The 16,158-nt window shown below is 45.1% G+C and overlaps 1 protein-coding gene across 1 annotated transcript; it reads left to right on the top strand.

Annotated features, from left to right (window-relative positions):
- The first annotated feature begins 123 nt into the window (after nt 1–123).
- lnx2a (ligand of numb-protein X 2a) lies at nt 124–15,327 on the top strand. The gene is made up of 11 exons (XM_080793528.1): nt 124–200; nt 3,688–4,246; nt 7,828–8,069; nt 8,857–8,991; nt 9,115–9,314; nt 9,742–10,161; nt 10,624–10,797; nt 11,274–11,451; nt 11,884–12,109; nt 12,927–13,085; nt 15,160–15,327. Exons 2-11 carry the CDS (start codon nt 3,840–3,842, stop codon nt 15,293–15,295), a joined length of 2,277 nt encoding a protein of 758 aa, XP_080649654.1. The 5' UTR covers nt 124–200; nt 3,688–3,839; the 3' UTR covers nt 15,296–15,327.
- Nucleotides 15,328–16,158: the final 831 nt, after the last annotated feature.

The following is a 16,158-nucleotide window of genomic DNA, read 5'->3' as shown; positions in this document are numbered from 1 at the left end:
CATGTCTTGTCTTGGACTGACAGAGCCTAGTTGTTTTGACGGACAGCGGTGGGCGGGACTCCACTGCGAAAGGCTCGGGGGCGTTTTCGTGTGGTTGCGGAACGCTTCGTTGCGGTGAATGTGTGATTGAGGAGGTCCCGTTAGCTTAATTGTCCCCTGTCGGGGCCGGAGTGCACGGCACAAAGGAGAAGCCGAAATAGGTAATATTATTTATATTGCATGTGTTCTGTTTGCACGTCATCACCAGTGACACCACATCTAGCTTTAAATGGAAATGGCCATTGTCGCTTCATCTGATTCTGTCACCCACACCACCGCTCCTGGCTGGAGGGTGGGATGGAATCAGGCATCTATGGTTTGGCAAAGATAAAAATGCTTTCGTCTAATGATCAAGAATATTGATTGAACGTCTTTGATCAGAGCGACGTGTAGAACATGGGGTTTTGTCGTTGGTGCATGGTTAAAACAAATTGGGGTGAACAAAATATTGCAATTTACAATTATATTTATAAATCCTGTAATTTTGCTTGTGTTTTTGACTTGTTTAGAAAAATCAGCCTATTGTAACAGACCTGGTGAAGAAGGCCTATTCATCCAAGTAGCCTATAGCCTTAATTGCTCAAGAATGTGCAGCAAGACTAATATTTAGTAGGCTAAAACAGCAGCATAGCACCTACAAATCTGAATCCATGGTTTAGCACTGTGTCTGTTTTGCATTCATTTTTCATTTCATGTTGTTATAGTGCTTGTGTCATATCTAGCCTAAAGAACTGATCTAGCACAACAAAAGATGCAGGGACCAGTCCATCCATATGTTATTTCTCAATAGCAAGGGGAGCAATAATAAGGCAATAAATCTATGGCCATGGACACACTCACATGCACACAGTCTCTTCTGGGATTAAAAGAAAGACGTTATGTCCCAGCCGCGAGGGAGCTATTAAATATTTACCCATCTTAAAATGGTGTGTGTACAGGAATCTATTGCTACTAGAGTCCAAAAAGGTTTTGAAATAGATTTAAAGCACATACTGCGTGTGGGTGGCAAACTAAATTGCAGGCACAGCCTGATTTAGCCTCTTTGATTTCTGGCATGCACAAGGTTTTGTACCAAAAATGAATCATGTGTGACACTGACAGAGACATGCATGATGCCATACAGAATAGAGTCACTCTGTATGTAATACTATGTGCAGAATGATGCTGTATAAGAATGTATCCATGGTTCTTGCTCGTAGCCTAACCGTGCATGCAAGCATGCAACTGTGTGTGTGTGTGTGTGTGTGTGTGTGTGTGTGTGTGTGTGTGTGTGTGTGTGTGTGTGCACGCACATGTTGTGGTGATGTCAGAGCTTTGTTACAGGAACAGAGAAGCCTTGTATCCTCATGATTAATTCATGTCCAGCTGCGGGATAGAGACAGAAGCGACCAGTCACACGGAGACAGGAGCACACACTTTAAGGAGACTCAAATAAAGTACTACCGGTCCGGCAGTCGAGGAGACAGAGACAAGTTGTTAGCGAGATGATGGGTAGTCGCAGAGACAAGCACTTTCAAGGAACATGTCAAAGGAAGCATGTAGGGTGAAGCAAGGGGTTAAAAATAAAACAAAATCAATGAAACAAGGGCTTCTGGTGCTGGTCTGCTCTCTGACAAGCTTTCAGCCTGTAAGACAGCGGTTCCCAAACTGGATTTCTGGATCAGGGCCCATTTGAAAATCTCCAAAGCATTCCTGGCCCACCCATCTAACCACTCTTAACATGCACGGCAGCCAATTCATGGTCAAATCAATCGGTCAATTGTGTTCCGGCATGGATCAGTGGAACCAACGTAAAAGTAAGCCTATAGGTTGCTAAAACTTACTCAGCATCACAATTTGTTCTGTTCAAAGTAAAAAAAAAAAAAAATCCACATTGATATATATGAGATATTTTGTATTATTTTATTTATATTATTGTTATATTAAAATCCTAGTGTTTTGTCAATTATTTGGGAACCACAAGCAATATCCACACGGCCCACCCCACCACCGGGCCCCGGTCCACAGGTTGGCAATCACTGCTGTAAGAGAGAGAGAGAGAGTGGAGTGACCTGCTGAGGGAAGTGCATCTGTTGTGTGGCTCCGCTGCATCCTTCAGCAGCTACACTCTGAATGTCAAGCCCCGCTGAACAGGCTCCAGGTCGTCATGGAGACGAGAGCAGACCCTCCATCCATGGAACAGAGGCAGGTAGTCACTGTGGTTTGGCTGGCCTGCTTCTGTGCTTAAGCACTCCCCCTACTGTCCGCTGATCGCTATTTATTAGCCCCAGAGGGACTTCAAGCTATAGGAGGAGGCGGGTGCAGGTTTAAATGGCTTTGCGTGTGAAAACAGTCTATGGTGAAAACACAGTGGAAGTGACCAGTCTGTATAGTACCATAATAAGTATTAGCTCTCAGGATCTGGATGATGTGCCCGAGGGGTCAAGGCAAGGCAAGGTAGTTTTATTTGTATAGCACATTTCAAGAAGGCAATTCATTGTGCTTTACACTGAACATCATGCAAAGTAAACACAATTATACAATGATATTAGAATGCATAAAACAAAATAAGTACATACAGTTACAGTGCAGAAAAATAAACAAGAAAATCAATTCAGCTAAGATTTGCAGATCTGCAATTTTCTTGTTGTGAGTTTGTTCCAGATGTTTTGGGTTTTAGGGACAGAAAGCAGACTTTTGCCAGATGGCCTGAGAGATCTGAATGGTTCATGACTGCACCAGATCAGAAATGTAGATCAGTGGGCTATGTTTCAGTGAGCTATGAGCTATTTCAGTGAGCGATGTTTCAAGATAGCAGTGAGGCCTCCATTAGGAATGGGTGCCATCCCTAGCCTCGCGTTGCGATACTAATATACCACTGCGCTGGGCATATGCATATGCAATAGGGGCGGGTGAAGTGTGGCTGCGCCAGGCTATGCCATCCCTGCCTCCTTGTGTTCAGAGTGCATAAACATGCCAAAGCCATGCAACAACAGAGAATGTGTGTCAAACCAGAGGATAGCTTGCAGAGTGTATTTCAACAATTACTGCTTTCATGGTGGTCGTAGCTGCCTTTACCTTTCCCCATCTCTAATGTTTCCTTCTTTTATCCCCATCCCATCCATTCTCCTGTGAATCTCTCTTTCGATATCATTCTGTCACCTTTATCTTTTTTTTCCTCCACTCTAACCTCTCCCTGTCACAAGCCTAAATCGTTTGCTGAAAATTGTTAGCTTGAAAATCTATTATTTTGGGCAAGTGCCACTATGTCATGTGATGAAGTATGAATTAGGCTTTTTTCTTTCCCTTGCTTTTTCAATCCCACTTCTTCTGATCTGCACACCCTCTTCAACTCAATCCCAGATAATTCCCTCTCTGTGGAATTGGAAGATTGCAGCCAGTTGAAAGCAAAAGGGAGATTATTCTGACAGATTAGTGGGCAGGAGCAGCAATGCTTAATCTCAACAAACTCAGTCTTTATACCACACAAGTGCACATATGCGCACTCCGACTCGCGCACACACACCATGTCCGATGCTTTCATTCATACAGACATGTCAACGCACACATGCACGTAGCATTTGCCTGATGTGCTTGTCTGTTAATTCATAAGTAGACCCATGTTTTTTATACATCTGTGTAACCCTCTGTCTTCGATGTGACCCACAGGGTGATGTGCCATCCACCACTGGGGGGCAGCTGTCCTGCTCTTCCTCTGAAGTTTATGGGATAGAAGCACATTCCCTCCCCAGCCCCACCACAACCACAGCCCCTGCTGGAGTCATTTGTGCCAAACGTCTATCTTGGTCGGAGGATCAGCGATGGGCAGTCCAGGCTGTGAGGTGGGACCTGCCGGGCCAGTGGAGCCTCCTGCGTTGGAGGCGTTGTGTCCCGAGTGTGGGCAGATCCACCGGACCTGGGAGAACCACCTCTATAACTATCGCCTGGAAGTGGACGACGACCTGGTGTGCCACATATGCCTACAGCCTCTGGTCCAGCCGCTGGACACGCCATGCGGCCACACCTTCTGCGCCCGCTGCCTCCGTAGCTTCCTGAAGGAGAGAGACTTCTGCCCACTGGACAGGACTCGACTCCAGCTGCAGGCGTGTCGCAGGTCCAGCATCCTGGTCCACAAGCTGCTGGATAAACTCTCCGTGTCTTGCCCCTTGCCACTGGCCTGCTCCCTCACTATGCCCCGCTGCGACCTGGAGGCACACCTCAAACACAGGTATATACAATGTATCTTACACATATAGACGTAATGTCGTGGATGGTATTGTAACAACTTCTGATGGGGGAGTGGGTGCCTGGGAATCGGAAAGTTCTTAGTTTGATTCCTGCTCCTTCTATAGCATCATGCCGAGGTGTCCTTGAGCGAGACTGTCTGAACCCCCATAAGAGCGGGCTGGCATCTTGCATGGTTGGCAATTGGCATCAGTGTATGAATGTCTGTGAAAATGTAACGCATAAATTGGAAGACGCTATATAAATGCAGGCTGTTTATAATTTAAATTCATCACCAGGCAGGGCAGTATATTTTACATTTACATGCGCAAAAGAAACATTTGAATAACTTCTCACTCTTCAAGCAGCTCTTAATACAGGTCTGAAAACAGCATGCTAAATGTCATTGAGGTAGCAGATTAATTTAATGAAACGTACTGCTGTACGTCATTGTTGTGAGCACATGGTTTTATTACTATACACATAAACCGTAGTTAAATCACACCAAAAATCACTTCACATCCCATTCTGGATTCACTTCATGATTCCATAGGTCTCAAGGCGTGCACTTGAAATGCCTTATGCCTCATGATTGGCCCTCTCATGGTGGGAACCTAGGGAGAGTCCCAGTCCATACTACAGATCTCAGTCCAATAGGGATGGACTGAGCCACCTTCATCTTAAGGGTGACTCTTTCCATCCACATCGTTTGGCTTGTGACCCAATTGGACCCGGTGCTGTGAGACCCTGAGGGGATTATTGGTGTGTGTGGGTCATGTGACAGGGGATTAGTGGTCCCCTACCTACAACAGTCATGGGTTGGCCGGCAACAGGCTTCATGTTCTCATTCGGCAACCATGCTGAGCAACTTCAACTCCAGAGACCTTTTCAATACTTTCTTCTGTGAAACGGCCAAGGGTAACCCAGGCCTGTGGTGAGTACAGCCCTATTGGCACTGTCAGCTCATCTCCATTCTGACTCTCTCTCTGCCCTTTCAACTCTGTTTTCTTTCCCTTACTTCATATCTTGCATAGATGAAAGGACACACTTGTGTGGGCTTACCGTGTACAGTGTAGTGTGTACCCATTTGTACATTCTCAAAGAACGACATTTCGGTCTTAAGGATAACCTGCTGATAAAATGTTCTGTTAGTGTTTAGGCTCCCGACCTTGTCATCTCCTATGCACCTGTCACCTTTGTAGGTGTGAAAGACTTGCTTATTTATTATACTGTAACATTACTGTAACAGAGTTAAATTAACAATCCGGATTTCACTGTATAGTCTATAGTAGGCTACATGTATTGTAGACTAGATTGATACCTTATATGACAAGTCCTTATGACTTTTTGATTGGTTGCTTTGAATATATAGCAGACCCTGTTGCTACGATGACTTTCACTGCTGTATTGATATCAGCGTATCGATTGGATAAAACACTACTGTACCCACTGAACACTGCGAGCGGGCGAAGTCAAGAGATTTGCCTTAACAAGCTCTTAACGAGCTAGCACCAACAAGCTGCTTCTTACACTAACAGGCTTGTTCATAGTCAGCTGTTTTGACACGGGACCCCCCACCGTTGTCCCAATGACTGGATTCTCTGTCCTGGCAACGTTTCCAGGACAGTGACGTTAAGATGTTGCCCAGTTCTGATGCTAATTCAAAGAAAGAGAAAGAATGATACTGTACATTCCTGTAGCTCTGGCAATGAGCCACCAAAGCCACTGTACAGTGCAGCACGGTTAACTTACACTTCGTTTAGTTAACCTGGTCAATAGTATCCCTGTCTGATCCTTTTAATCAAATCAGTACTGAAGAAGATGAGGGTATTCTACTTTGTTTGGGGATTAGATCTTTGCCACTTGGATCACCAGGAAGACAAGCAAAGACCGCCTCAGACAGATCAAAGGAGATTGTGAGAGCTGACGTGACATTCTTTAGCAGGGTAAAGATTAAACTCCTGTCTCACGTGCGCTAGCTGGCCTCTGCCCTGCCCCGGATCCCCGCAATTGGTTTGTGGTTTGAAGGGTAGGATGGCTCGACTGTCACCGACAGCCTGTTGGTGTCTGACCACGTCAATCAGTGTTGTTGCCACTGAAGCTTAAGGATAGATTAAATGACAAGAATGCCAAGCCAAGGTGTTCCTGAGAGGCCTGGTGGCCAGTGTGAGGAAGTTGAACTTATTACAGAAGATGAGTCTCTAAACTACCTCCCCCTGGCCAGCCTGATGGAGGGGAAAGGAACTGGTCGGAATAACGTGTTCCTTCGACACGCTACGTCCGGCCGGGGAAAGTCCGGCCTGTCAGGTGAAAAGATGCAGCTTGGACTCCTCATGCATAGAAGGAAGCATGAGGTCAGTTCCCTGCCCACCCAGGTTGGCAGAGGAAGTGTAGCGCCCAGGATTAGATAATTGACACTGGGTGAAAAAATGGGTTGCAAAATCGTGGGATGAGTACGCTGTGAGGTGCTGGCGGTTCTACATTAAGCTCGGTACATAGAGGGAAGGGAAAGGCAGGGGATGTGGTTGGAGACAACCATCGCAGCATGCATACTTGTGTGCATCTGGTTATACTATGCGCGTTGTGGCAAGCAAGTACCAAACAATGTACTGTATGTAAAACATTGTATGCTTTTAAAAGTGATGGACTGGCCCCTAAACCTAAAGCATCTATATGGCTTAAAGACCTCATGAATCATCATGATGTATCTAAATTTGGAGAAAATTCAATTCAATTTGAGGGGAACACCAGGAAAATTTGACCAGGTATGGGGCCCTATGATTAAACATATAACTGAACTAAAGACGCTACAGGAGACTACCATCAGCTCCACAGGTTGACAAGCTAAAACAAAAAGAAAACAAAATGTATATGTATGTGCCAGGAGATACGGCGAGATACATCATAACTATTATTTGATTGTTTTTGTTCTTGTCTTTTTGTTTGTAATTGTATGGACCAAGAGTGGGGGGGAAGTGTAAGGGCACAAAGGGAAACAAAAAAGAAGAAATGTACTTTTGACATCCTATGGCCACTGAATTGTTTGTACTTTGTCAAAAGCTATAAATAAAATAAATAAATAAAAATAAAAGTGATGGACTTACTAAATGACAGGGATGGGCTCTCAACTTCAGTAGAAATGCATCACTCGCCCAGGTGGTGCGTAACCGTCTGGGCACCCGACTGGTAATCCAGTCGCAGTGTGCCGCGGGTTCGACTCCCGAGCCAGACACGGCCTTTACTGCATGTCTTCCCCCATCTCTCTCCCGTTTCCTGTCAGCCTACTGTCTGTCCCTTAAAAAAAAACAATAAAAGGCGTAAGCCGCAAAGAAATATCTTAAAAAAAAAAAAAAATGCATCACTCAAAGGTCGGGGCATCAACCTTTCTTTTTAAGAGTGTAAGACCTTTTTTTGGTATTCTCTAGAAAAGGGGCTTTAAGATTATGTTCTGGAAGAAAGTTAAGTCACTAAATATAATTACCCAATGAATTCATCCGGACTTCATGGGCTTCTGTCCCAGCATGCATCTACCCGTCCCGTGCCACCCCCGGGCTGCCTACTAAAACGGTCCTGTCCAACTTGCAGGTGTCCCGGGATGCAATCACAAGAGACAAATGTAGACAGCCCGCGCTGCGAAAGCGGGGACGAGCCAGTGATGGCGACAAGCCCCCCGGGGTCACCCCACACTTCGCAGACAGACCTGAGGGAGAGCACCCCCTCACCTCCCTCTACGGGGCCTCCCACCACAGCCTGCAGCAGTGTGCCCATGTGGACAGACGGTCCAGGCCTCGACAACCCGGCCTTTGAGGAAAGCACAGAGGAAGAGAGTGAGTTAAACCACTCTGCACATGGTTGTATAGAGTCTAGACTCAATTGGCTTGAAACCATTTTTTGCAGTGTTAAACCATTAGATAACAGAATGAGGGATAGATTTCATTTGGGCCATGAGGCCAATTCTACAAATGCCTTCTAACAGTTTTCTGTAAAACCTATGTTGCTAGATATCGTTGCTGCCCGGCAGAAACCTCTTGGTTATCACCATATTATATTTTTGTGGTGTTTTTTCTTCTTCTTAAATTTCAATCATAATACAGAACACAGAACTATTAAAAATAGCAGATCCATAAGCTCGACACGTTTTGAACTTGTAGATCTTCTACTTTTACAATTTCTTTCATTTGAATCCTGAAATTGGGCATATGAGCAGGTTTCTACCTGACAGAGACAATATCTAACTAAAATAAAAAATGACACAGGTGCTGTCCCGGTTTTAATGTGTTATGTGGTGAATTAAGCAATATTACACCGTCACAAGAGGGTGTGCTTTATACTGTCGTTAATGGCACGCCTGCTTTTTTAATGACAGATGTAGCCACTTCGACCTAAAATGTTCCAAGAAAATCGCTAGCATAGCAACCCTATCGGCTCCGCTTTGGGAGATGACTCGCACAGCTGATTTTTTATGTTTTGATTACGTGTTCCATCAATTGCTTCTTCGTAATGACCTGTTGTATAATTGATTGTAGTGACTCCTAGTGAAGACCCACTCTCTCTCTCTCTCTCTCTCTCTCTCTCTCTCTCTCTCTTTCTGCTTCTCCCCCTCGCTCTCCCTAGGTGTGGTAGGGTTGTGTGTTGTGCCCAGGGTGAAGCGGCCCCTTAGTAATCCCTGCATTCACCTCCTCCGGTCTGTTAGCTCTGCCTCCTCCGGCTGGGACTGCCCAGAGTCTCCGCCTCTCTCCGCTGAAGAGGGTGTGACATCACTACCTTCTTTAGTCTCAGAAATACGTCTTTTGGTTATAAAATATATGAGTTAAGACTTTTAGGTAATGGATTGAAGGCTATAATCATGCAATGCTATGTGTGTCTAATCAGGCTGTGCGAAGCTGCCCTCCCTTCCTGAAGGGGAAATAACCACCATCGAGGTACACCGAGCGAACCCTTATGTTGAGCTGGGTATCAGCATTGTTGGGGGCAACGAGACGCCCCTCATTAACGTTGTGATTCAGGAAGTGTATCGCGACGGGGTTATCGCGCGAGATGGGAGGTTGCTGGCTGGGGACCAGATCCTTCAGGTGAGAAACTTGCTGAGGATTGCTTGCTGATGTTCTATTTCAGCAACACTTGTTTCACTCCCTGGTCATGACCTTCCAACCTGAGCCCAACTGATATATCGAGATATATTTTTAAGACATCAGTATCATTATTATGCAGCCAATGTGTCCCAATTTGTACCACTTTTTACCATGCCTCCTTATTTTGGGCATATCGGAAATGTTCAGAAATGTTCAAAAATGTAAGAAAAAAAAAACGCAGCTTACAAAGCATCACAATGGTAAAAATTATGATCTTGTATACCGGTAGTCCTAAGTAGAGTTTATGTGTGTTAATACTAGTTTGCCTTTTCGTTGTTTCGTTAAGTAACTAAATAAAATAAGTGATCTAGGACTGTTCAAAATTGGGATAGGTTCATTCTTCTGCAATCTCCATGCCCCCCAAAAGGTGAACAACGTGGACATCAGCAACGTACCCCACAGCTTTGCCCGGTCCACACTGGCACGCCCGTGCACCACCCTGCAGCTGACTGTACTGAGAGAGCGCCGCTGTACCTCCCGACCACCTCCCTCGTCCTCGTCATCCTCCTCCACGCCAGTCGGTCACCACGCCCCATGCTCCACCCCAGAGGGCACGCCAGCCAGCCCGGCCAGCCTGCGAATCACCCTTCATAAGCGGGACTCCTCAGAGCAGCTCGGCATCAAGCTGGTGCGGCGGACGGATGAAGCCGGGGTGTTTGTGTTGGACCTGCTGGACGGGGGCCTGGCGGCCAAGGACGGCCGGCTGTGCAGCAACGACCGCGTCCTCCGCGTCAATGAGCAGGACCTGCGTCATGGCACCCCAGAGCAGGCAGCACAGATCATACAGGTGGCTTAAGTTATTATTAATATAGAGTTTTGGGGTACATGTTGATGTATTTAGATGTGATGGTGGAGAGTTACCTGTAAATAGGGGCAGAGACAGAGAAGTGTACAACTGTGGATCAAACTAGGGAATGTTGCAGTTATAGGGATGATGGTGGGGGGTTTGAATGGTTATTAAAATATATTTATGAGTACCAGCAGAGATATATGCACTCTACTGAGCATACTCTTTCTATTTTAGTCATGAATTTAAGCTGCGCTGTTGCATAGATCATGTAAAGCTGTTTCATCATGTACATTTTTTAGCTAGCTTAGTGTACAATTCATACATCAGACATTAAGGATGTTGCAAGAGAAATCTCTTAAGAAACAAGAACAAGGAACAAGATAAGAAAGTAAAGGATAAGAAAACACCACAACTGCAGCCTTGTACCATACCTACAGCTCTGCCTCTGCTGCTTTATAGGCCAGTGGAGAAAGAGTCAATCTACTCGTTGGACGGTCCAGCAAACCAACTCCGCCTCCACCACAAAAGTCCATCTCCAGTCGAGACCTCTACTGCCTTGAACACTTCTTGCCCAACCACAGCTATACCCCCAGCCCTGTGCCCACGCACCTGTCCCGCACCACTACCCACAGAGTGAGTACTGTAGAGGTGTGTGAGATACAGGGGGTATTTTTTTGAGTATTTTGGATAGATGATGGAATGGAAATGGAAATACTTGCATTTGAAGACTTGAGTAATAGAAACCTATGTATAGAAGAGATATTTCTATTAATAGCAAGTTTGTGCTTCGGGGTCAACCACGGAACAGGATGTTCTCAGTCCATGCAGGCCTCCGTGGCGTTTTGTTCAATAAGAAGAATTCAATGAGCGTCAGTGGGTCATCCAGCAATGTTGGTGACTGTGAACACGGACGTAGGGAGCTTATGACCCAACTACTCCTTTATATCTAATTACGATTGATAGATAGCTGAATCTTTATATTGATCTTTTCAGGCATTTAGCACATTTCTCTAGACCACGGTGTTACGTTACTCACCGTTTGGTGTGTGTGTGTGTGTGTGTGTGTGTGTGTGTGTGTGTGTGTGTGCGCGCGTGTGTGCGTCACCCAGGACCTTTCCCAGTGTGTGACCTGTAAGGAGAAACACATCACTGTGAAGAAAGAGCCCCATGAGTCTCTGGGTATGACAGTAGCAGGGGGGCGGGGCAGTAAGAGTGGTGAGCTGCCAATCTTCGTGACCAGCGTCCAACCACATGGCTGCTTGTCGAGGGATGGACGAATCAAACGTGGTACTGTACACATACAGTACCTTTTGACTGGAAACATGTCCGTCTCTGTCTGTCCGTCTTTGCCGGTTTGCCTTTCTCACTCTCTCATTCCCTCTTTCCTCTTGCCCTTCGTCTCTCTCATTAGCATTATGGCCGTATATTGATTATTTCCTCAGTGATTGTCATATTGATTAATTTATTAACCAAGAAGCAGTACAAAGTATAATGATTTTATACACTGTGTGTGTGTGTGTGTGTGTATATATATATATATAGGACTTTACTTTGCTTCATTCGTTTATTTAGACGGGACACCGCATATTAATGATCAATACATATCAATGTACACATTGCTAAAATAGGGATAGATTATTGATTAATCATCTTTCCATAGTTGATTAAATTGATTACATCAATGAATTGTTGCCACTACTTACCACTACTGTTTTTCAGGCGATGTCCTACTGAGTATCAACGGAGAGGATCTGACCTACCTGAGCCACAGCGAGGCGGTGGGTACTCTGAAGGCCAGCGCCTCCTCTCCCTCTGTCCAGCTACGAGCCCTGGAGGTCAGCATGCTGGAGGAACACAACCATGACCAGCTGCTCCCTCATAGCCACGACAGCGAATACGATGCCAGCTGGTCGCCCTCCTGGGTCATATGGCTCGGCCTGCCCAGGTAAGGACACAAGACACACACAGAGGAAAGAGAGGTAACATTTTCAGACATTTCCAAAAATAGTAAGCTATAGGGAGAGGATATAGCAGAGGCCACATACGCGTACATACATAGACTACACTACATACATATGAATTAGAATACAATGTTCTAATAAGTAGATGATTCGTACTTCAACAGTGACATTCTCTCTCAGGAGACCAAAAATTGGATTTCTGACTAATAACGTACAAATCAAAATCAGAGAGAGGCAGGAACAGTCATCCAACCTCCCTCCCATCCCTTCTTAAGTACCGGTATTAGTACGCACTAGATAAAGTCCATGAAGTCACCACAATCTGTGGTGATCAGCCTGGTTAGCATAAAGATTCTGCACCGATCCAGCCAGCATTTGTTTTTAAGATATCTTGCTTTGCAAGTTAAGTTAGGTTAGGTTTCCAAACCTTTTCAAACAGGGGTTTCTAAACCTTTTAGCTCGAGTCCCAAAGGACTTTTGTGTCTCTCCGGGACCCAAAGAATACATTATGAATAGATAATATAAGCCTGTTATTGAAAATAGTTAATGTGCTTTTTTGCTTCTTTTTAAAAGGGATATTTACCCATGACCCATAAAAATGGGTCTGTGACCCAGAAATGGGCTTTGACCCATTGTTTGGGAAACACTGCCATAGAATACAGATTTAGGCAATAGCATGCACCTTTGGTTCTGTATCATCCCTATTCTCCGGTTTCAAACACTGTGATTCTCCCGTCCTCTCAGTGAAACACTGGTAATCTGTCCCCTTTTGACGGTGCTCCCTGTTGTCTTGTCTTCCAGCTACCTCCACAGTAACCATGAGATTGTACTGCGTAGGAGCCACCCTGGCAGCTGGGGCTTCAGCATCGTCGGGGGATACGAAGAAAGCCATGGCAACCAAGCCTTCTTTATCAAGACCATTGTCCTTGGAACACCTGCATACTATGATGGCCGCCTGAAGTAAGTGATCAATCATCTTCTTCTGGACAATTCATACTCTAAGCTCGTTGCAGAACTGTGTCCAGACTCGAGCGCTTTGAAACATCCCTAAAAAAACATCTTCCCACTTTCCTGAACTTTTTGTCTTCCAAGTTTGGTAGCTTTTTACACTGTGTCACTATAAAGGCTGGGAGTTGACGGCACAACTACATTCCAAATACTTTCTATACTGCATTATACATGACATGACATGATAATGCTTCTTGATGATGCATCACTCCAAGCCATCATATCTACCTTGTAATCCCACACAGTGGCTGTAAGCAAGTGTATAAAGTTGCCAACTTGCCATGACATAGGTTACACCTCATTTTGTCCAAAATCCATGTAGGCTATGGCTTCTTTGTTTTGTTCAAGACTATGTCAGTTCAGGAAAATAAAAGAAGACATACTGTGTCACATCATTTTTGTCTCATGTCTTGTTTTTCAATGTGCCCATAGGGCTGGGCAATATCATATATATTTTACCAAATACCACAATATCAATAATGTGATCATATTGTTGCGAAGACATGGAATCAGCATGTAACTGCAATTTGTTCCTATTTGCGGATGACTCTGCTCCTGGTATCGGACAGGCACAAATTGCATGTCGAAAAATGAGCTCAGCAATATCTGCACTGGCTTTCCAATGTCATTACACCTGGGAAATACAGAATTCATTACAGACTCAGCACGTCCCCCCGGGCTTTACGGTCAGAGTTGTGACAATCTAATCACAAGCAGAGATGATAAAGTTATTGTTATCCAATGCCATTTTTGACTATGCATGGTTTACAAACATCCCCACACAAAAGACCTCTCAAAACAAACTGATAAAACTACTATAACCTCAAACCAGAAAAGTTATCCCCTCCTACAGTATGTCCAGCTTTGAGGGTTTGTGTAAACACAAACATTGTCTTAACACAAACATTGAATGCCATTGATGAATGGCCAGCTTTGAGTGATTGTGCAAACACAAATATTCTGTAACACAAACATTGAAGACGAAGGCGAGGACGTTGTGATTGATGTATGATATCTATTGGTGCTATCACAAAATATTATACAATAAGATTTTCCATCAATAATCTACACTGTAATGTCTTGATATATTGCCCAGCCCTTATACTATTTTGAGATATCCAAAGAGCAGAGTACATTTGTGACACATTTGTGTCTCGAGTATGGGCTGTCATCCCAATACTGTCAATTATTGACAACGAACTATCAACCATTTCTCACGATGACAGCCCATACTAAATTGACTATGTTCTCTTTAGATTAATGAAATTAATTAAACAAAGTGTGGTATTGTGACAAAGGTCCCAATTCTTAAAACATTTACTTCCATGCATTACATTGAAACTTCGGCCCCATTTGCCTCTCAGTGCATGCATGGCGCATGCCATGTTGGAGAATGTGTCCCATTACATAGCCTTGATCATGGCAGCTGCATAGCATTTGCACCTGATCGGCTCATTATACCTCCGACCTACTCAGAGATATCAGAGATAACTACGGGGGGACTCGGGGAAGGGACCACTAACCTGTACGGTACAGGCACACTGTCGCGTCAAGAGGCGGCAAGAAAACGCCTAGAGAAGGCGTCTCTTCCTGATTTTGAAACAGCTTTTCAGGGTTTTTTGTCGACGCTCGTCATTTCGAGCCGTTTAAAAAACCGGAAGGGACGCATGAACTAGGCGTTTTCTGACACGACAGCTCTGGGGCGTCTGTATCTCACAGAGAGGGCAAGGTTCTGTGACGCATGCGGAAGCTTGCCAGCTTCCGTGTGCGTCACAGAAGGGGACGTTCGGTAGGCCAATCAGAGGCAATGTAAACGTTCCTTTGAATTGATAAGTCCTGGAAAAGACAAACTGTGATTGGCCACTATGGCCAGTGGCAACATGTCTAACGCACTTCTACACTCACGTCGCGAAACAGGTGGCTCCAATGAACTGCATGCAGCGGCATCTAGCTTTTGTCTGCATGTAAAATGTGTACCGAGAGCTAGACAACATTCGTTCATATCTGGTGTTTCTTGTAATCCTAGGTGCGGCGACATGATACTGGCAGTCAACGGGATGTCGACAGCTGGAATGAGCCACTCAGCTCTGGTGCCCATGCTGAAAGAACAGCGCAGCCGGGTGGCACTCACTGTGGTGTCATGGCCGGGCAGCTTGGCATAGCTGGTCCACCCTTAAGGCAGGGGAGCAGAGCTCCAGCGCACTAGACTGAATCCAGTCAGAATGTTCTAGATTGGGAACAACCTTGGCCAAAGTGAACTGGTACATGCTACATCATTCCATATGGGTTTTAGCCAGGACCAAATTTCACCATTCAGAACTGTTGTAAAGCCAGAAGGACCCTACTGTGCTAAGCCTGTTATGAACAAGCAGGAAATGTTCTTTGTGCCACATCACTCAAGACTGCACTCACACTGCTGTGTTCATATGGTCATGTTGTCTTTGCGCCATGTGGGGGTAAAAATGGTACTGTAACTGTAGCAGACTAGTATGTGGGCAGTTATCACCTCACCAGGCTGTTGTAGACTCCAGGGCTGTATTCAGGTGGACGCAACATTAACAGTTAATATAAACACATACCATTTAAACAGTCTGTGGTACTTTGCCAAGTAGGATAATCATGCAGTCGTAAATCACTTTCTAGTGAAGATTTTATCTACAACAATGTTGTGTCCAGTTGAATAAACCCCAGGCCTTATTAGCAACCGGCCACACCCTCAAGGCTCAAATGCCCTTAGGCCTCGTCATGACGACCAGCCGTCACCTCAGCTGGAGTTTTATACGTGTATGAATGTGTGTTGTTTAATAAAGATTTCCTTCAAAAGGAAAAGTGTCAGTGAGCTGCAACCAGGGGAGATATTAGACTTTTGAGGCCATCAGGCTGAGGCTCTGAGCCACTCAACCCCCTTCTGACCTCCTCCCACGGGGAAAACCGAACCAGGTCACAGCACCATGCCCGGGATTCGAACTCGGGTCGCCTGAGTGAAAGTCCAACATCTTAACCACTAGACCAAAGGGATATCCCT

This window comes from Protomyctophum bolini (genome assembly GCF_963924005.1).
Source record: "Protomyctophum bolini genome assembly, chromosome: 21".
Lineage (NCBI taxonomy): Eukaryota > Metazoa > Chordata > Actinopteri > Myctophiformes > Myctophidae > Protomyctophum > Protomyctophum bolini.
The sequence above is the reverse complement of the archived record's forward strand: the minus strand, read 5'-3'. Positions and strand labels throughout refer to the sequence as shown.